Source organism: Bufo gargarizans, chromosome 1 (assembly GCF_014858855.1).
Source record: "Bufo gargarizans isolate SCDJY-AF-19 chromosome 1, ASM1485885v1, whole genome shotgun sequence".
NCBI lineage: Eukaryota > Metazoa > Chordata > Amphibia > Anura > Bufonidae > Bufo > Bufo gargarizans.
Window position 1 is genome coordinate 59732785 of NC_058080.1, and position 22304 is coordinate 59755088.

Sequence of the window (22304 nt, forward strand, 5' to 3'; positions counted from 1 at the left end):
ATATTATAATGACCCCCCTTCCCCAAGTGGCCACCTCACATACCTATCATTGCTGGAACACAGGGAGGCTACCTCCCACCTTTTGAAAAACGCAAAGGGGACAACATGTGCGGTAATTTTTTTCATACTAGGCCATGCCCCTAACTCCGCCTAAAACATAATTATACACACCCAGTCCCCACATAGTAATTCTAGCTTTTTTGTGACAGCACACAGTAATATCCACATTGTGTCCCCTTCACAGTACCTATGGCTAGATATGTGCCTTCACCGGTCTAGTTAGTAGATCTAAGGCTGCTATCCCTAGGTGTTCACTAGAGCCGTCACAAGGCCAGTTTGGCTTGGCTACTAGGGACCCAGATTATATCTGTGGAGAAAGGTGACAGAGAACAGGTACGAGCCTACAGGTAGCTGACCAATTAGATGCCATGGAGTATCAGGAGAATAGAACAAGCTAGAGTCAAAAGCCAGGACAGTCATGTTACACCAAAACAGTAGACAAGGCATTAATCCAGAAGCAAGCCAAGGAATCAAATGAGGGGAAACAGTAGAAGCCTACCTGGCAGACACAGGGTAAATCCTAAAACAAGATGAGGTCAATACACTGGAAGGTCCAGCAGAAATGCAGCACTGTTGTGAGCACAAAGAGATAAAAGAAGCTGTCAGTCCAACAATAACTGGCACTGACCAGCTATAAGTGCCTGATTTAGATCCCCTGCCCACCTCTGGAATTGGACGCAGAGCCAGAGACCTGATTTGCCCTAAGGACTCATGCACACAAAAGTATTTTATTTCTGTGTCCGTTTCGTTTTTTTTTGCAGACCGTGTGTGGATCCATTCATTTCAATGGGTCCTCAAAAAAACTGAAGTTACTCCATGTGCATTCCGTTTCCGTATGTCCGTTCCGCAAAAAAATAGAACATGTCCTATTCTTGTCCGCATTGCGGACAAGAATAGGACTGTTGTATTAGGGGCCAGCTGTATCTTTTGTCATCTGTATCTTTTGCTGATCTGTTTTTTGCTGACCACAAAATACATACGTTTAGTGTGCATGAGCCCTAAAGCTGAGTTCATGGACAATTGAGAATTATAGATGGAACCTGTAGGAAGGAAAACTGGTGCTAAATTCAGAATACGAGGCTATAGTGGTCAGAAATACAGTTGCAAGAAAAAGTATGTGAACCCTTTGCAATGATATGGAATTGGTCCTAAAATGTGATCTGATCTTCATCTAAGTCACAGCAATAGACAATCACAGTCTGCTTAAACTAATAACACACAAAGAATTAAATGTTACCATGTTTTTATTGAACACACCATGTAAACATTTACAGTGCAGGTGGAAAAAGTATGTGAACCCTTGGATTTAATAACTGGTTGAACCTCCTTTGGCAGCAATAACTTCAACCAAACGTTTCCTGTAGTTGCAGATCAGACGTGCACAACGGTCAGGAGTAATTCTTCACCATTCCTCTTTACAGAACTGTTTCAGTTCAGCAATATTCTTGGGATGTCTGCTGTCAATCGCTTTCTTGAGGTCATGCCACAGCATCTCAATCAGGTTGAGGTCAGGACTCTGACTGGGCCACTCCAGAAGGCGTATTTTTTTCTGTTTAAGCTATTCTGTTGTTGCTTTATTTCTATGCTTTGGGTCATTGTCCTGTTGCAACACCCATCTTCTGTTGAGCTTCAGTTGGTGGACAGATGGTCTTAAGTTCTCCTGCAAAATGTCTTGATAAACTTGGGAATTCATTTTTCCTTTGATGATAGCAATCCGTCCAGGCCCTGACGCAGCAAAGCAGCCCCAAACCATGATGCCCCCACCACCATACTTCACAGTTGGGATGAGGTTTTGATGTTGGTGTGCTGTGCCTCTGTTTCTCCACATATAGTGTTGTGTGTTTCTTCCAAACAACTCAACTTTGGTTTCATCTGTCCACAGAATATTTTGCCAGTACTGCTGTGGAACATTCAGGTGCTCTTGTGCAAACTGTAAACTTGCAGCAATGTTTTTTTTAGACAGCAGTGGCTTCCTCTGTGGTATCCATGAAATCCATTCTTGTTTAGTGTTTTACGTATCGTAGATTCGCTAACAGGGATGTTAGCATATGCCAGAGACTTTTGTAAGTCTTTAGCTGACACTCTAGGATTCTTCTTCACCTCATTGAGCAGTCTGCGCTGTGCTCTTGCAGTCATCTTTACAGGACGGCCACTCCTAGGGAGAGTAGAAGCAGTGCTGAACTTTCTCCATTTATAGACAATTTGTCTTACCGTGGACTGATGAAGAGCAACTCTTTTGGAGAAACTTTTATAACCCTTTCCAGCTTTATGCAAGTCAACAATTCTTAATCGTAGGTCTTCTGAGAGCTCTTTTGTGCGAGGCATCATTCACATCAGGCAATGATTCTTGTGAAAAGCAAACCCAGAACTGGTGTGTGTTTTTGTTAGGGCAGGGCAGCTGTAACCAACACCTTCAATCTCATCTCATTGATTGGACTCCAGTTGGCTGACACCTCACTACAATTAGCTCTTGGAGATGTCATTAGTCTAGGGGTTCACATACTTTTTCCACCTGCACTGTGAATGTTTACATGGTGTGTTCAATAAAAACATGGTAGCATTTAATTATTTGTGTGTTATTAGTTTAAGCAGACTGTGATTGTCTATTGTTGTGACTTAGATGAAGATCAGATCACATTTTATGACCAATTTGTGCAGAAATCCATATCATTCCAAAGGGTTCACATACTTTTTCTTGCAACTGTAGTGTTATTCCTCATGTACACACATGACCTCTGAAACAACAGGTAAGCTTTTAGGTTCAGTAGCTACACTCAGGAGAATATAATAAAGACACTGATGTAACTTTAAGTAGACACTGTAAAGAAGGTCGGGGGCAAGAAAATTGTAAAGCTGGTTATAAACATTTTCATAAAGTTCAATGCATTTGCTGCGACCTGCAACCAGTCTAAGGGCTCGTTCACACGACCGTTGGTGTCCCATTGCCGTATTGCGGACCGCATTTGCAGATCCGCAATACACGGGCACTGTTCCGTGGCCATTCCGCATCACGGATGCGGACCCATTCATTTCAGTGGGTCCGCAAATCCGGAGATGCAGAATGGTGCGGGACGGAACCACAGAACGGAACACTACGGAAGCACTACGGAGTGCTTTCTGAGGTTCTGTTCCGCGCTTCCGCACCGCAAAAATATAGAGCTTGCTCTATCTTTTTGCGGAACGGAGGGATCGCGGACCCATTCAAGTGAATGGGGCCGCGATCCCAATGCGGCTGCCACACGGCAAGTGCAATTTGCGGTCCACAGCACAGGCACTGGCTTCACACGGTCGTGTGAACAAGCCCTAATATTCACAGTTAGCACCCCCTGATATCTGTGTTTATAGTAAACCAGGAATTAACATGTTTTCCATTTTACTAGGAGATTAGTGGTGACAGAAGTGGCACGTGGCTGCTTATCTTCCTTGTAATCCTGAACTGACTTTCAGTTACATTTTCCTAATAGTCCACTTGGTGTAAATTAATCGGTGTCTAATATTCAGTACACAAATAGTCTATTTCTGGCTTGCTCTAGGAGATCGCCACCTGATGGACAGAGTGTTAGAGATATAACAGTGGAATTCCCGGTCCTTCCTGCAAAACCAAAGAAAATTATGGGTGACAAAAGTGATAGCGATGATGACTATGAAAAGGTAATGTCCAATGATACACTGTGAGTGTGATTTGTCTATCCAAGGCATAAAACCTGTACATGCCTAATACTTCTGAGTATTCAATACCATTGTATTCAGTCTTTGTGAGCTAAATCCACCAGAAGCACAAATTGCTCTGAGAGTTTGCTACAATGTATTAGTGCAGGTTAAATGTGTTAGTCCGGAGTCAGCTTTGAGAAGTATTATGCCTATGCAAGTTTTCAGCATCTGAATGTAAAGAGTTGAACACAAGGTGTATTAGGAAGGTCCATGATCTCCATTATACAACATACGGTATATTGAGTTGTTCTGATATGATTCTGTTATGTTCCAGGTTCCTTTGCCCGCTTCTGTCTTTGTTGATACCTGTGATTCATTCGATGTTGAAAGGTAATTTTATTGTATTTACTGAAAATTTACTATTATATTACAAAGTATCAATATGATAGTATGTGTAGAATCATACATGTGTACATACCACACAGCCCATGCAACCAATATAAGGTCCAAAGAGGGGAGGCCACAAAAAGGTTGGGTCCAGCTCTTTGTAAACTCCTTTGTCCACAGTGACCGCCATGTTATCAAACAAGTGTAATTTCTTCGTAAAGGGATGAGAAGGAGAGGGAACAAACACCAGGACTACTTATCACACAAATGTAATGGTGGCAGACACCAGCATCAGTAGGAGCCGCCATTTCAATTTTGCAATGGGGTCCTCTATCTTCTGCTTAGAATGCTCCATATATAATTTAGAAGTAGCTTTCCATTTCAGATTGTACATTTGTCCACTAAATGGTGGAAACGGGGAGAAGATTTTTTCCAGAAGTCGTCACACGTTGCGCAGGTCTTTCTGTGCCACAATCTTTGCATATGCAACACAATTAACTATTCTTGTGCTTATTTTACTGGGTTCATGGGATGGGTGGAAGATAAATTAATGTGTAAAGTGTTTCAAAAGAAGTTTGCATTATGGCTGTGCTTCTTTGTACAGTCATAACTGTGAAGGAACAGGTGTTTTTTTTGGGCTTCCCTAAAGTCATTTTTGGCCATATTATCCCGTTTCATTTGCAAAGCTAGATGCATTTCTCTCACAAGCAAGGGGAATATCCCTTTCTGTGAAATCTTCCAGCACTGTACTGCTGTGACATCCTCACCCTTACTTCTCACTATGTTTGTTTTCAGCTCATAGAACAGATAAGGAGGGGGAAATCACATTAATAGACACATAATAGACACATGCTATAATCTTCAAAAGCTGTGTAGAAGCAGTGCTTGTATCAGGCTTTGGATCTCAGCTAGCCAGCTAGCACTGCCATACCTCCATTTCCTGTAAGCTATCTTCTGAATCTCTGTTACTTGGGACAGATCTTACCCTAAAACAGGCAGTACCTGCAAATTAGGTCTAAGTGTGACCGTAGTGGCCATTACTTTACAGCCACGAGGGTCATGCCTTTACAGGTGGATGCAGGCATATTTTTTAAATGAAGCGATTTGGAATTTTGCAAGTTACACACTTTTTTTTTTTAATTAAAAAAAAAACTCTTTAAGATACTTTTAGGGCATTGATGAGGCCCAGGCATCACCATCTTCTGACTAGTGAGGACCCAATAGGAAAAGGTTGAGAAGACCTGAATTAGAGGAATGGAATTGTAACAACATACCTATAGATTAATGTATTAGTAGGGGGGGTATGTAATTAAAAGTAGACTATGCGTAGAGTGGAAGTCTGGATGGGTCGGAGATGAAGAGGAGGATACATCTGGCCTGGATAACGTTTCTTAAGAAACTTCAAAGCCTCCAATAACATTGACAATAAGTTCCATCCTCTAGTACATGAGTAAGGCATTGTATAATACATTGTTCTCCTGCACTTTAGATATGTACAGAGCAGTGGGTTACATCGAAAAGTTGAAAGTTCTTGCCTACGATGAAGGATTTCACTTTATTCTAAATACATTCATGTATATCAGGAAAGCAAAGTTCACTCCTGCTGTGATGCTGAAAATATTTCTGCTCAGCAAGCACATGAAATGATAGCCTTGTCCTGTTACACTGGAGATAAATGAAAGTATTGTTATTTCAGGATGTTCAAAGCTACGGACGCCAGAGGAAGCCCCCTCAATGGACTGTTCTGCATCAGAAACTCTGCGAAGGCCGGAAAGGTAACCCTGGAGCTGAATACAGAATTAGCTGTTTAGTTTATCTTTAGTTTTTGCATGTTATTTTCACAGCAATTTCCTGTTTCCTGATGGTCAACGAAATTAGTTTTGTAAAATGATAGATTGTCCATGGTGGTGGAGCAGCACATTTTATAGCAGTCTGCAGGAGGCTACATGGGGTGATGCAGAATTGTGGCAGTGCCACACTGTACACTGGTATACACAAGTGCAGCCATGGTGCTCCTGCATTGCAGGGTTATTCTCTGTAATATAGTATACAGTAGGAAATACCAGAGTAATTTTGCTTTGATTTTTGCATAATTTATCTCTATGAATTCAACAGAAACAATTTATGGTATAATTGGATGGAAGAAGCCTATGGTCCCATATGAGTCTATGAATGCAACATAATGGCTCCATCCATGCAACTAAGAGGTTGTTCCTAGATGTAATACGGCCATACCCTAAGTACACTCTAATTGAAAGGGCGCTAAACTTTTGGGCTTTTAGGCTAGAACTTTTTTCTAATACACAGTAGGTCGTGCACAGAGGGTTTGTCTAGTTGCTGTACTTGTGAGCTTGCCGGCAAAAACACCAAGAAAACTAAGTGGCATACAAAAACTCTATGAGACACATTTTCACTTGCCTTGACAGTTTACAAAAAGCCTAGCAAGCTTTGTTAGATTTGGTGAAATTTGCTCCACTTTAGTTAACTCATGAATTTATGCGTTCTACAACACTATTGATATGCTGGCCATACACATTAGATCTATGTCGGCCAAGCCCGCCTTTTTGGGTTTTCTCTCCCAACAGCTGATTTTAGGTGTGAAAAGGATTGTGCTCGTTGAATTTTGGCATCCAAACTTTTAGTTCTTGGGGAAGTGTCTGGCAGCAGCTTTCTCCCTCCCATTGATGATGTAAGCATTCTTGGCCGAGCCCTGCATGCATATGTACGAAGAATTGGAAGAGATAGCTGACGGCCAAACAAGTTTTTAGCCGACAGTTATCTCATGTGTGGCCAGCTTTAAATATACATGCAGGAAAAATAAGATAAAAAAATGCTGCTCTCAGGACAAGGATCTTTTGGGCTCTGAAAATAGTTAAGAAGACAACTCCATTTGGAGGTGACTTTGGAGCCAATCACTTGTTATTAGGATCTACTTCACAAACAGCCTATTATTTTAGGCCTCGTTCACATTTCTGTTTTTTACTGATGTGCGCTGTCAGCATTTTCCACGGACAGCACGTGTACCCGTTGATCTGAATGTGTTTGTTCACACATCAGTATTTTTTTACCGACCGTAGGTCAGTGAAAAAAAATCACGGAGACATTTACTACTTTGGTCTAAGATGTGGACCAAACATGCCCATTGAAGTCTAAGGGTCTGTGAAATCAATGTGCATCCTCTAGATTAGGAGCTGCTCCCTTCTGGCTAATAAAACAAAGCCCCAGTTGGTGGGTTCCCTATAGTTCATCTACATTCCCAATTCTTTCAAGCACTTAGGCTTCATTCACACAGTCAGTGTTTGGTCAGTGATTTCCATCAGTGATTGTGAGCCAAAACCAGGAGTGGATCCTACACAGACATAAGGTAGATGGGAAAGATCTGCACCTGTTCTGTTGTTCTGTGTTTTGGACCCGCTACTTGGTTTTGGCTCGAAATCACTGACCAAACACTGACTGTGCGACTAAGACCCTACATTTAGGGGGAAAAAAGTATAGACGCCCCTTAAAGGAAATGTGTCATCAGAAAATGACCTCCTGCTTAAAACAGATTTTTATGTTAAAATTTTTGAAATAATATTTGGTGGTTATTTTTAATTTTCCATGTCAATATCTATATTTAACTAAAAACCACATGACCTGCAGTTTTCGCACTGGCCACTAAGCCTAATAATAGGCGCCACTTCTTGGTCTGTACAGATCACTTTACTGCTGTTATCTCCTTATTATTGCAGCCTCATTATAACACCTCTGGGTAGAAACAACACAGGATCCACCATTCACAATAGATGCTATCACAGCTTATCTACTCCCTCCTGACCTCTGCACAGGTCACAGAGCATGCCTAGAAAACTCTCCTATAGAAGTCAATGAGGACTCCTCCTGACCATTGTCTCTATGGACCATGGGGCTGCCGTAAAGCAATTTTTTTTTTTTATAGTCTGTAAATGCTGTTATGAACATCTCAGGCAGCCCCATGATCATGCTCAGGAAATAGAATAAAAAATTCTGCAATCAGAAAATCCGTGTTAGTATTTGGTTTCAACTGGCAGATAAATATGTAGGTGACACATTTCCTTTAAAGCTGGGTTAATCTGCTTGTGATCACTTTATATTACAGGGAGTGCAGAATTATTAGGCAAATGAGTATTTTGACCACATCATCCTCTTTATGCATGTTGTCTTACTCCAAGCTGTATAGGCTCGAAAGCCTACTACCAATTAAGCATATTAGGTGATGTGCATCTCTGTAATGAGAAGGGGTGTGGTCTAATGACATCAACACCCTATATCAGGTGTGCATAATTATTAGGCAACTTCCTTTCCTTTGGCAAAATGGGTCAAAAGAAGGACTTGACAGGCTCAGAAAAGTCAAAAATAGTGAGATATCTTGCAGAGGGATGCAGCACTCTTAAAATTGCAAAGCTTCTGAAGCGTGATCATCGAACAATCAAGCGTTTCATTCAAAATAGTCAACAGGGTGAACAAGAAGCGTGTGGAAAAACCAAGGCGCAAAATAACTGCCCATGAACTGAGAAAAGTCAAGCGTGCAGCTGCCAAGATGCCACTTGCCACCAGTTTGGCCATATTTCAGAGCTGCAACATCACTGGAGTGCCCAAAAGCACAAGGTGTGCAATACTCAGAGACATGGCCAAGGTAAGAAAGGCTGAAAGACGACCACCACTGAACAAGACACACAAGCTGAAACGTCAAGACTGGGCCAAGAAATATCTCAAGACTGATTTTTCTAAGGTTTTATGGACTGATGAAATGAGAGTGAGTCTTGATGGGCCAGATGGATGGGCCCGTGGCTGGAATTGGTAAAGGGCAGAGAGCTCCAGTCCGACTTAGACACCAGCAAGGTGGAGGTGGAGTACTGGTTTGGGCTGGTATCATCAAAGATGAGCTTGTGGGGCCTTTTCGGGTTGAGGATGGAGTCAAGCTCAACTCCCAGTCCTACTGCCAGTTTCTGGAAGACACCTTCTTCAAGCAGTGGTACAGGAAGAAGTCTGCATCCTTCAAGAAAAACATGATTTTCATGCAGGACAATGCTCCATCACACGCGTCCAAGTACTCCACAGCGTGGCTGGCAAGAAAGGATATAAAAGAAGAAAATCTAATGACATGGCCTCCTTGTTCACCTGATCTGAACCCCATTGAGAACCTGTGGTCCATCATCAAATGTGAGATTTACAAGGAGGGAAAACAGTACACCTCTCTGAACAGTGTCTGGGAGGCTGTGGTTGCTGCTGCACGCAATGTTGATGGTGAACAGATCAAAACACTGACAGAATCCATGGATGGCAGGCTTTTGAGTGTCCTTGCAAAGAAAGGTGGCTATATTGGTCACTGATTGTTTTGTTTTTTGAATGTCAGAAATGTATATTTGTGAATGTTGAGATGTTATATTGGTTTCACTGGTAAAAATAAATAATTGAAATGGGTATATATTTGTTTTTTGTTAAGTTGCCTAATAATTATGCACAGTAATAGTCACCTGCACACACAGATATCCCCCTAAAATAGCTAAAACTAAAAACAAACTAAAAACTACTTCCGAAAATAATCAGCTTTGATATTAATGAGTTTTTTGGGTTCATTGAGAACATGGTTGTTGTTCAATAATAAAATTAATCCTCAAAAATACAACTTGCCTAATAATTCTGCACTCCCTGTAAATGCATGTAATGTTACTCAATAACTAATGAAAATTTCTATTTTTTTTAAAGGTCCTGGTTGTATGGGATAAAATGGTATCAAAATTAAGAAACTACAGAGTTTTTGAAAAGGTTTGTTGACTTTTTTTACATTCTCAGAGAGGAAAATACATGTTTTCTCAATGAAGTTTTTATTGAATTTTACAAGGAACAACTGAACAGTAGAAAAAACAGGGAAAGAGAAGGGCAAGAAAAGTTGGGAGGGTGTAAGAAAAGAGGAATATCCATAGCAGTCCATAATACACCAAATCAGGACAGAAGTTATCACTTACCAGTAAGTACGAGGACAGGAATAGTAGCATTCAACAAGTATAGGACGAGGAAGGGTACGTAAGTCCAGAATATCGACTCACGTTTGCAAAGCAACAATTGTAGAACCTAAAGGTCCAACCTTAAGAAAAAAAGGGAACCAGAACCAATTGAATTTGAAATCTGTAAAAAGACTAGGTGTAGTCTGCGCTATCAAGTGCCCCGGGAATGGAGAGGTCTCCAAAGATCACAGTCCAACAGAGGGTCATGGCATGCTATGACTAAGATCTTATGATCAAAACGCTTAAGCAAAGGTATTATTGATGATGTATCCATGTTGAAGTTTTGAAATAAAGTATAGAAGATTTTATACCACTCATAGGAGTGCTGGATATTCCTTTCTTCATGTCGGAAACTCTCTGTTGAGGTCTACACATCCAACTGCTCTGCCTCATTATTATTATTATTATTACTACATAACATGATATTAACATATGTCTCTGTTCACTTGACTAATGTTATTGTGATATATATACTCTCGCATTATAGGACTCCAGCGTTTACCTCGAGTCAGAAAACTTATTTCCAGACCTTGCTACTTTGGTTGAACACTACTACGGGAATACATTGCCCAGTCATGACAGACTAGTTCTTAAATATGCCTATGGTAGCCCAAGTAACTCCAGGTGACAAGATTGGAGAATGCTAGATACAACCTTGGATGTATCATAATGACATTAAAGTCTATGGACATGCTTTGGGATTCACTAAGGCACGTGGAAGGACACCTCATAGTGCATGGGTACCAGCAGGATCCCCTGTCCAGCTTCAAGGAGTACAGGTGGTCAATGACTTAACTGTGAACGTATGTTCCTAAGGCGTTTCATTCGTCCTAATAATAGCAACTCCTTGCTGCGTATGTGTTACATCCTTCCTGTGGGAATTAAAGACAAGTACATGTAATGGAGGAATCCATAAAGAGGATTCTGAAAAGATGATGTCCGCTCCGAAGACATGAAGAAGTGATAAATGTGTAATGGGTTATAGACAGTCAACTAATATTCATTATATATATATATACTGCCTCTGTGCAATCAAGTCATTCATTTTGCCAGTGAACACGTTTTCATAAGAAAACAGGCTTCATGGAGAATACTTGGAAGATTTCGCCCTAATATATTGGTTCTATAAGTCAGTTCTGAAATGCGTGAGGATATTTTGTGGATATTTTCAAGAATCAGTTACACTGGTGAAAACTAAAAGACTATGTTACTATTGTTACTATTGCTCCAACAATGCACATTAACAAAATGCTGGCAGTAATTTGGGTTTTAAAAAATCCTGCCGTTTTGTGCGAACAGCTACTTTACTGTGTCCCCATGGTTACAGACTGCAAACAAGTCCTGGGTGTAGTCTGATCCTGCAGACGTGTGTTACAGTTTTGCATCTGTGGAGTATCGCATGATCACAGGGTCAGATTATACACAGGGTTTGTAATCATGGAGACATATAGGTTGGGCTAGAAGCTGTGAATACAAAACTGTTGTATTTTTACTTTTTTAACCAAGATTATTTGCCTCCTTTTTTTTAAGTGCATTGGAGAAAATAAAATGGTTGCAATAGTGTGCATATCCTTCAATAAATGTATCCTATTTTATAAATAAAGTGTTTTGCATTGACATCTAAAATAATAACTATTTTAAAGGGTTTGTCCAGCCTTTTGCTTAATGAAAAAGATTGTACATTAGTCAGAAATCCTAGGTGTCTGCTCTTTGCCTTCTGTATCGCCTGGGACAGTTTGATGCACAGGTATAAGGAAACTGGTGAGGCAGAGGGGCCCATACTAAGTAAAGGCTGGACAACTTCTAAAAAAGCATAGCATCCATTATAGTCCATACACAACCCTACACAAAGAAGACAGATTCTATTGCAACATATAGGTCAGTGGTGGCAAACCATTTAGAGTCCGAGTGCCTAAGCTGCAACCCAAAACCAACGTATTTATGGCAAAGTGCCAATACGACAAATTACCCTGAATACTACAGTCCAATATAGTACATCTTCCATGTATTTTATCATTTAGCTATAATAGCCTGCCTCACTGCGCTGCCTGTGGTGTTCATAGTGCGCCCTGTGCTGATAAATGGCAGGAAAAGTCTAAGGCATATTGGTACACCATAGACTTTTTCCAGGGCGTGCATGCCCACAGAGAGGGCTCTGAGTGCCGCCTCTGGCACGCTTGCCATAGGTTCGCCACCGCTGATATAGGTTATGTAATTTGGCATATAAACAGTATGTCCTGAAAGTGTTACATAATATAGATTGGGGTATTTTATTACCGATCCACATACTTTTTACTTTACTTACCTAGATTTGCATTAGCTACACACGTTCTTCACGTGACACAGGGATGTTCGAAGGTTGATAATAGTTGTATTACTAAGGTATATTGTACACTACAGAAAGATGACCTGTGTTGATGTATGTTTTGTGTAAATTATGTAATGTTCTACTATTTTTAATTTAAAATAATATTGCACATGCTAATTTGTGTTGTCTTGGAGTTTTTTTTTTTTTTTAAATAGCCTATATCATTTGCTTATATTAAACCATTTTCTGTATTTTCTTATGTGTAGTGTATAAAAGTAGTGGTTTACACCGCACACCAACAGGGTACAATACACGTTCTTCTGCAACAATAACCACTGTCTGGGTGTTATCAGCACTGGATAAGACCAAAAATAAAAATAAATTAAATACTGCAGTTTTCACACTGACCACCAAAGCAATGGATTGACACATCCTGTTTTCTGTAGCTCATTTGTCAGCTTTGCTGTACAGACTGGGACTGAATAAGCAGAGTCATCTGATCCTTAAAGGGTGTGTCAATTAATGACGACTCTATTGTACTTCCGGAGGCTTTGGTAAGACAGGATAGTAACACTAGATACTATATATACAGATTAGGCCCTGTCACAATCCGGTCACCCATTACCTCCCAATTATTTAAGCTGACATAAAGCACAGATACTCTGCCACACTGTCTATATAGACAGAACAGGGAGGAATTATGTATCCACAGTATGTCTGCTCCCAATAAAGTGTTTAAAAATATAACATTACAAAAATAACAAATATACAAATAAAAATATTTGTCTTCTATATACTTGCATCTGATTACTGAAGATAAAATCAAATGCATGAGACATTCCCTTTAAATAATTTTTAAAAAACTCTGTGGAGCTATCTATGCATCCTGTCCCTATTGCAAACTCAATGTTGGGTAAAGTATCATGGCCGTTAATGTAATACAGCAAAGCCATCCATACACAAGCTATCTCTCCTGACTATCTCATGCACATAAACGTATGTATATTTAGTGGGGAGAGGGGAGAAAGACACTTCTGGCAGACCCTTATCTCCGAGGAGAACAAAAGAATTTGGTGAAAATATTCATTTTGCAGGATCCTTCTCCCCCTCAACCTCATCTTTCCATCGGTTTTGGTTGATGAAAGACTAATGTGTATGGGGCCCTTAATACTCAATAGAAGACAGAAGCCCTTTTCCTAGCCAAACCATGTACCCGCTCGCCTCTTGGTGTGGACACTCTCAAAGGGGCAAGTCAGGGGCGTAGCTAAAAGCTCATGGGCCTGATATAAGATGTCATACAGAGCTCCCAGAAAATATTGAAAGAACTGATAACTTTTTGACTCAAAATGACAAATTTTGTCTTTAACGTGGCCTGAAAACTACCTACAGCAGTAGTATCCAACCAGTGGCTCCCCAGCCGTTACAAAACTATGCCTTCCAGCATGCCCAGCATCCATGAGACTGAAATCACATCAGAGTAGCATGCCATGTATAATGGAGGATGGCTTCTGTCAAGTGAGTCACTGCAACAGGCAATTTACTCATATAAGGAAATGCATTATAAATAATCACTAGTATGGGGATTTGCTCTGGTAGGCAGGTTAGCGGACGCAGTATAGAGGCAATCACAAAGTCTTTAAAGTATAACTGTCATATATATTTTTTTGGGAGTATTGGATTGTGGTGATTAATATCTCCTTGGTGGCCCTATTTCAACTTTTCACTGTGTATTCAATTACCCCTTAATTCCACAGTTTTGTTCCCTGCACTGCCTACTTTTACCTGTGCTTAAAATCAGGTTGCTAGGCAGGTCCGTCTATGTGTTGAAGGACGGAGGACGCAGAAGCACGCAGCCTGCAAGGTCAGATTGCTGACAGCCAGGGACTGTAAGTAAATGATTAGAGCCAGGTCCTCCCCAGCAGCGGATAACAGTGCCTGGGCTGTGTGCCCTTCTCCCTGTCCCTGCGCTTGGCAGACGTTCCCTCACTCAGCAGACTGGGACAATGCAGAGTTGAAGCAGCGCAAACCAGGGAAGGGAGATCTGCCGTCTGCTCAGTGTATAAATGAAAGCAACATGTGGTAAGAGGACCCCTTTGTGCTGCAGGAGATTAACCCTTTAGGGGGAAGGGCTCTGGTTACTGACACTTTTGGGGGGCTATTGTTACTGGCTAGTGAGGGCAGGCGGGATTAGCCTCAGGGTGAGGGCAGTGGCGGCCATCTTAACTGAATAGTGAAATTGCAGTTTTATGCAGACTGGTTGCTAAGGGCTGAATCTTATTAAATACGGGGTAAGTCAGTCTAATAGTAACTGATTCTGGAATATCATGTTATTAGTAACTACATATATGAAAATTGAAATTAGGGTCTAAGTGTGACAGTTATCCTTTAACTTAAACAGTTCATTGTTTATTCACACAGAAGGCAAAAAATAACAGTTCGCAGTCTTGGTGTTTGTTCACACCATGGAAAGTCCACGGAACACAAACATTCACCTTGTTAGCAGTTTTTCTTCAGCGGTCCCTAGCAGGTTTTAGGGGCCTGTTTTCCAGCATGCGGCTCTCAGCCCTTTTGCACGGCACACATCTTCAGATCCAAAAACCAGATACTCCACAGCTTCACTGTGAGATGGAGGATAATCCACACCACCTGATTAATGGTTACTGCTTTTTATAAGCCTCCCAAGACCCGGCCTGGAACGTGGGGAGTAGCCACCAACCCAGCACTTTTGACTACTCCCAGTAAGAGCCGTCCCGGATCGGCTTTACAGCCATACTAAACAGCTAAAGTGTCAGACTGCAAAGCAATAATGACACTACAGGGGGAAAAAAAGGCCAGGAACCTCTGAAACGTACCGACCATAAATGATGGCCCCTTGTTCCTTCCTACACTAGTAATCAGTGTCAGACTGGGCTGTCTAGGGCCCACCAGTAAAATTTATTTTGGGGGCCCACCGTACGGATACATTCAAATATTACCAGCTCACACAGCAGCAAGATGCTACCAGATGATTGAATATAGGGGGCCCTACAGAAACTTTTAGAAGGTAGGTCCTGGGGAGAAGAAGACATTGGTAGCTTCCCTCTATACCTAGAACTCATCTCAGCTCTGATCATGTCTATAATAATAAACTGGGGAGTTTCTGGTTGAGGTGTTGTACACTGAATATATGTATGTAGTGCAGTAATTCTACTGTGTTATGTGCCACTTGCTCAGGGGCCCACCGGGGTATTCATCTGTACCCCTGTGGGCCAGTCCGAGCCTGCTAGTAATCACTGCCAGCATTTATTATGGAGGCTGGGTCAAATGATATGTATTATCAGCAATACACAGAAGGTATGGAGTAGAATTTTCACAGTGGAATTTCCACTGCGGATGTTTTGAGGACTTTAGGCTACCTGCACACGTCAAATCTCACACCACGTGTGAGACTGAGCGTGTATCTGCGTCTCCATCAGACAGCGTTCTTGAGCACACTGGACTACGGTATCTAACACCTAATGGACATACAGGGAGTGCAGAATTATTAGGCAAGTTGTATTTTTGAGGATTAATTTTATTATTGAACAACAACCATGTTCTCAATGAACCCAAAAAACTCATTAATATCAAAGCTGAAAATTTTTGGAAGTAGTTTTTAGTTTGTTTTTAGTTTTAGCTATTTTAGGGGGATATCTGTGTGTGCAGGTGACTATTACTGTGCATAATTATTAGGCAACTTAACAAAAAACAAATATATACCCATTTCAATTATTTATTTTTACCAGTGAAACCAATATAACATCTCAACATTCACAAATATACATTTCTGACATTCAAAAACAAAACAAAAACAAATCAGTGACCAATATAGCCACCTTTCTTTGCAAGGACACTCAAAAGCCTGCCATCCATGGATTCTGTCAGTGTTTTGATCTGTTCACCATCAACATTGCGTGCAGCAGCAACCACAGCCTCCCAGACACTGTTCAGAGAGGTGTACTGTTTTCCCTCCTTGTAAATCTCACATTTGATGATGGACCACAGGTTCTCAATGGGGTTCAGATCAGGTGAACAAGGAGGCCATGTCATTAGATTTTCTTCTTTTATACCCTTTCTTGCCAGCCACGCTGTGGAGTACTTGGACGCGTGTGATGGAGCATTGTCCTGCATGAAAATCATGTTTTTCTTACCTTGCAGACTTCTTCCTGTACCACTGCTTGAAGAAGGTGTCTTCCAGAAACTGGCAGTAGGACTGGGAGTTGAGCTTGACTCCATCCTCAACCCGAAAAGGCCCCACAAGCTCATCTTTGATGATACCAGCCCAAACCAGTACTCCACCTCCACCTTGCTGGCGTCTGAGTCGGACTGGAGCTCTCTGCCCTTTACCAATCCAGCCACGGGCCCATCCATCTGGCCCATCAAGACTCACTCTCATTTCATCAGTCCATAAAACCTTAGAAAAATCAGTCTTGAGATATTTCTTGGCCCAGTCTTGACGTTTCAGCTTGTGTGTCTTGTTCAGTGGTGGTCGTCTTTCAGCCTTTCTTACCTTGGCCATGTCTCTGAGTATTGCACATCTTGTGCTTTTGGGCACTCCAGTGATGTTGCAGCTCTGAAATATGGCCAAACTGGTGGCAAGTGGCATCTTGGCAGCTGCACGCTTGTCTTTTCTCAGTTCATGGGCAGTTATTTTGCGCCTTGGTATTTCCACACGCTTCTTGCGACCCTGTTGACTATTTTGAATGAAACGCTTGATTGTTCGATGATCACGCTTCAGAAGCTTTGCAATTTTAAGAGTGCTGCATCCCTCTGCAAGATATCTCACTATTTTTGACTTTTCTGAGCCTGTCAAGTCCTTCTTTTGACCCATTTTGCCAAAGGAAAGGAAGTTGCCTAATAATTATGCACACCTGATATAGGGTGTTGATGTCATTAGACCACACCCCTTCTCATTACAGAGATGCACATCACCTAATATGCTTAATTGGTAGTAGGCTTTCGAGCCTATACAGCTTGGAGTAAGACAACATGCATAAAGAGGATGATGTGGTCAAAATACTCATTTGCCTAATAATTCTGCACTCCCTGTAGAAGCTGTCACTTCGGAGGGGCATTCAACCCCCCCCCCCCCCCTCCCCTTCCCCTATATACCATATGTTCATCAACTGCATAGTCCGGTATTAGTCCATTATCCTCTGCTGCTAAATACTAAACGGCTGTCAGTGTTAGGGCCGGTTCACACAAATTCACAGATTTTGAAAAACACGCTTAAAATATCAGCGCGGAATCCACGTGTTTTTTTCTATTTCAGCGCGAAAATGCACGTGTGGTTTTTGAGGCGTCTTTTTTTAACCAAAGGGTGTCCACTTCAATACAAAGCTAAATTTTCAGCTTGAGGTTTTTGAAGCAGATTTGCGCCACAAAACGCGCGGGAAAACGCACAAAAAACACATGGACTTTCATGGAGCTGTTTTTTTTCTGCTTTTCATTCATTTCAATGGGAGATTCAGCCCTGCTCCTGCCCCCAAGATAGGGCACGCTACTTATTTTTTACATGCTTTTTTACACGTGTAAAAAATAAGCAAGTGGTGCTTCTCATTGAGATGAATGGGATGGCTGTTTTGAAGCGTTTTTGGAGCCGATTTTGAGGCAGAAAGGCTCCAAAATCAGTGCCAAAAAACTCAGTGTGAACTGGCCTTTATACTGTTACATTGAACTATCAGGAATGTGATACAATGCCTCATCATTGATCTACTTGCCTATAAATATTTGAAGCGGTGGGAGTATCCCCCTAAGTCTTGGTGTCTGGAGGAACTACCAATATATTAATTATTGGGGATACTGGAGCATCTCCAGTGAGGCCTCTGTGTGTTGGGTGGGAGACAATTGTCTATTGGGACAGCCGACATCCATTTTGTGAGCTCCTAATATCAGACTCCTGTATCAATGGCCCTCCCTGTAGCATAAAATATTCATGCCAGAGGAACCCTAATCTCCCCATCTGGAAGAATTTGGAGGCTCTGTCTTGCCCTGGATACAAGGGACGTACTGATTAGCCTGATCATCAGACCACCCACCTGGGACTGCTTATCTGTGGAGCATTCCTTTGTCTGGTTTATGGCTAGCATCAATTTCTACTATGTTTATAATGTGTCCGTCATGTTTATTTTATGTCTATTGTGGTGGTATCGTCCCCTGAGGACCACTTCAAAGGGGGAAACAGGCTGGGACACCTGGAGGGGTAGCTTTACTCTTCCGCTAGGCCAGGACCTTGAAATGCTTCTTACGAAGCCACTCCTTCGTTGCCCGGGCGGTGTGTTTGGGATCATTGTCATGCTGAAAGACCTAGCCACGTTTCATCTTCAATGCCCTTGCTGATGGAAGGAGGTTTTCACTCAAAATCTCACGATACATGGCCCCATTCATTCTTTCCTTTACACGGATCAGTCCTCCTGGTCCCTTTGCAGAAAAACAGCCCCAAAGCATGATGTTTCCACCCCCATGCTTCACAGTAGGTATGGTGTTCTTTGGATGCAACTCAGCATTATTTCTCCTCCAAACATGAGTTGAGTTTTTACCAAAAAGTTCTACTTTGGTTTCATCTGACCATATGACATTCTCCCAATCCTCTTCTGGATCATCCAAATCCTCTCCAGCAAACTTCAGACGGGCACGGACATGTACTGGCTTAAGCAGGGGGACACGTCTGGCACTGCAGGATTTGAGTCCCTGGCGGCGTAGTGTGTTACTGATGGTAGCCTTTGTTACTTTGGTCCCAGCTCTCTGCAGGTCATTCACTAGGTCCCTCGTGTGGTTCTGGGATTTTTGCTCACCATTCTTGTGATAATTTTGACCACATGGAGTGAGATCTTGCATGGAGCCCCAGATCGAGGGAGATTATCAGTGGTCTTGTATGTCTTCCATTTTTTAATAATTGCTCCCACAGTTGATTTCTTCACACCAAGCTGCTTGCCTATTGCAGATTCAGTCTCCCCAGCCTGGTGCAGGTCTACAATTTTGTTTCTGGTGTCCTTCGACACCTCTTTGGTCTTGGCCATAGTGGAGTTTGGAGTGTGACTGTTTGAGGTTGTAGACAGGTGTCTTTTATACTGATAACAAGTTCAAACAGGTGCCATTAATACAGGTACTGCTTGTTGGACAGAGGAGCCTCTTAATGAATAAGTTCCTGGTCTGTGAGAGCCAGAAACCTTGCTTGTTTGTAGGTGACCAAATACTTATTTTACCGAGGAATTTACCAATTAATTCATTAGAAATCCTACAATGTGATTTCCTGTATTCTTTCCCCCCCATTCTGTCTCTCATAGTTGAAGTGTACCAAAGATAAACATTACAGGCCTCTCTCATCTTTTTAAGTGGGAGAACTTGCACAATTGGTGGCTGACTAAATACTTTTTTGCCCCACTGTAAGTCTGCGCCTTATGTTGGGGATTATGGGTTATATTTATGCCCTGTGTTTGTGTATGGTCAATAACCACAAGTAACACATGCGGATTTGGTGCAGAAATGCACATGAAAAAACGTACGGATTTTCTGTTTTTAAACCCGCACCCATGTGCAGGTAGCCTTACTGTGGATTTCACCTTGTGCATTGCAAAGGGTGAAATCCGCAGCATAAATTAACATGCTTCAGATTTAAAATCTGTACCGCTGGTCAATTTACTCTGGAGATTTCTTTTGCTGCGTGTGGATGAGTTTAAAATGTTCTTCACTTGACTGGTGGTGTAAAACTCTGCGGATTCGGTGCATGCAAAACTGGGGCAGCAAATCTGCAGCACTTGCGCCACATGTGAACATGCCATTAGGTGCTGATATGTGTGTAGCAATTCTGCATCATTTTACAGTACCGGCAATGTGGATATGATTTTTTACAAATCCCATCTTCAAGCTGCAAAAAAAAAATCTACAGCGTAAACTGACCTGCCTTGTGGACCTCAACCTTAAATCTTTAGCGTCACGAATTCCACCCTTTAAAAACGTAGAGGGTGAAATCTACATGTCATTCCTGTGGATTTTGCCGTGCATGCATTGTGGATTTTTTTGAGGATCCTCAGCCAAAATAGTTTACATCCCATGTGGCTGGACTCTGAGCTCTTGCACACTTCATTGCCAAGACCACAGACCCCATAAGATGGCACACAGAGTTCCCATTCACCTGTATTAAAGTGCAGGGGGTACGGCAGTTGCAGAGAGAGCAGATCCTCTAGATGTAACGACAACGCCCCCGCGGGCACATATAAACATGGCACCAACACAGAGGACTTCAGCTGCCAAGTGCACATGTAACAGGTCACCCAGTGTCATAGGTACAGAACTGCTGACAGATGCCCTTAGGCATGTTTTTTCTGATAGCTATATATGGAATAAGTGAAAAAATCTTCTCTGTGCCTGCATATAAAATCAGGAGCACACATACTATGCTACAAGCACCATATTTCAAGCTCATAACGCAGTCATGTGAATGAACTTGGAGGCTCAGTTCAGACACAGCTTATTTTACTTGTTTGATTCATTACCAAAAAATACACAGAAGTCTGGCAGCTTTTGCTTTGTAAAGGCAGCCAAATCCTGTATTTGTACCAGTGTAGTGCACGGCTTTCACTGCAGATTTTGTCTGCAGTATGTAAAGTCTTAGGGTAAATTCCAGTTCAATACATTACGGTTGTCTAGAGACCTCTAGTGGAGAAAATAAATATTGCAAGACAAGAAAATTCATTTTTCTTTTTAAATGATGTTAAATATATTTCTGCTAAAAAAAAAGACATACATATTATAACTTAGATTTTTCTGGTTAGCCAGTATGTCCAACTCAGGTTCTTTATGTGGGCAGACACTCAGGGCGAGGATAAGGTCTCACCGTCTTTCCATAAAGGAAAATGGTTTTAATTAACTAATGTAAGCGATATCTGTTGGAATGAAATTAGTGAACACTAGATCGATTTAGCTCTAACAGAAAACTGTTAGGTGTATGATCAGTTTAATCTCTTCCCTATGTCTGCCATACATGTCGGGTTTTTTAAAGATGGCGCCCACTTCGGAGCAAGCGGCATAGCCACCAGGCGCCTGCAGTTTCATACAGCAGACATCCGCGGCTAATGTCCAACCACTGACATTTGACCCCTCAGATGACGAGGTTATATGTGACCACGGAGTCTGAGAGGGCTAAAACTTGGAAGTGCAAATTTTTTCGGGGAAAGTGTTCTATGCTGGTAATGAGCCTGAGCCTGTACTAGGCTTCTAGGATCATTACCTGTATATTACAGGTCAGGCCAGCAGGTGGCAGCACTGAACTGTAATATACCTATTGATAGAATGGAGCAAATTCCATTATTCTATACACCGCGTTCCAAATGATATTTTTTTTCATCTGATTTTCCTAAATGTTCAATGCAAATGACAGTATAAATTTCCAATTCATCAACAGTTATAATAAATAATAGAGTAAATCAAATTTTGTTGCACAAATCTCCCAATGATAACAGTATTTTTTTCACAAATTAAAAAACTCAAAATGCACAGCATTATGCACAACAGAGTTTCAAAACATTTTATACGTTGTAAAGAACTGAAAATGGTAATTGTTCAATTTGCAGCATTAAGAGGTCACATTTGCTGAAATCAAAAGTTATTTCACTCAAAAACATCTTAACAGGCCAAGTTACATGTTAACATAGGACCTCTTCTTTGATATCACCTTTACAATTATTGTATCAATTGAACTTGTGAGTTTTTTGGAGAGTTTCTGTTTGAATTTCTTTGCAGGATGTTAGAATAGCCTCCCAGAGCTGCCATTTTGCCTCCCACCCTCAGATCTTTTTCTTGAGGATACTTCAAAAGTTCTCAGTAGGGTTGAAGTCGGGGGAGGATGGTGGCCA

At 41.5% G+C, this 22304-nt stretch overlaps 1 protein-coding gene across 3 annotated transcripts in view; it reads left to right on the forward strand.

Annotated features, from left to right (window-relative positions):
- Positions 1-12683, forward strand: part of SH3BP2 (SH3 domain binding protein 2) — a 71966-nt gene extending 59283 nt beyond the window's left edge. For 2 of the 3 annotated variants that reach the window (XM_044295587.1, XM_044295593.1), the window contains exons 9-13: positions 3594-3711; positions 4046-4101; positions 5795-5873; positions 9826-9885; positions 10612-12683. In XM_044295587.1, coding sequence (XP_044151522.1) covers positions 3594-3711; positions 4046-4101; positions 5795-5873; positions 9826-9885; positions 10612-10752 — 454 coding nt within the window. In that variant the 3' untranslated portion in view covers positions 10753-12683. The remainder of the gene's footprint in view (positions 1-3593; positions 3712-4045; positions 4102-5794; positions 5874-9825; positions 9886-10611) is intronic. The other variant, XM_044295584.1, reaches the window with a different exon arrangement.
- Positions 12684-22304: the final 9621 nt, after the last annotated feature.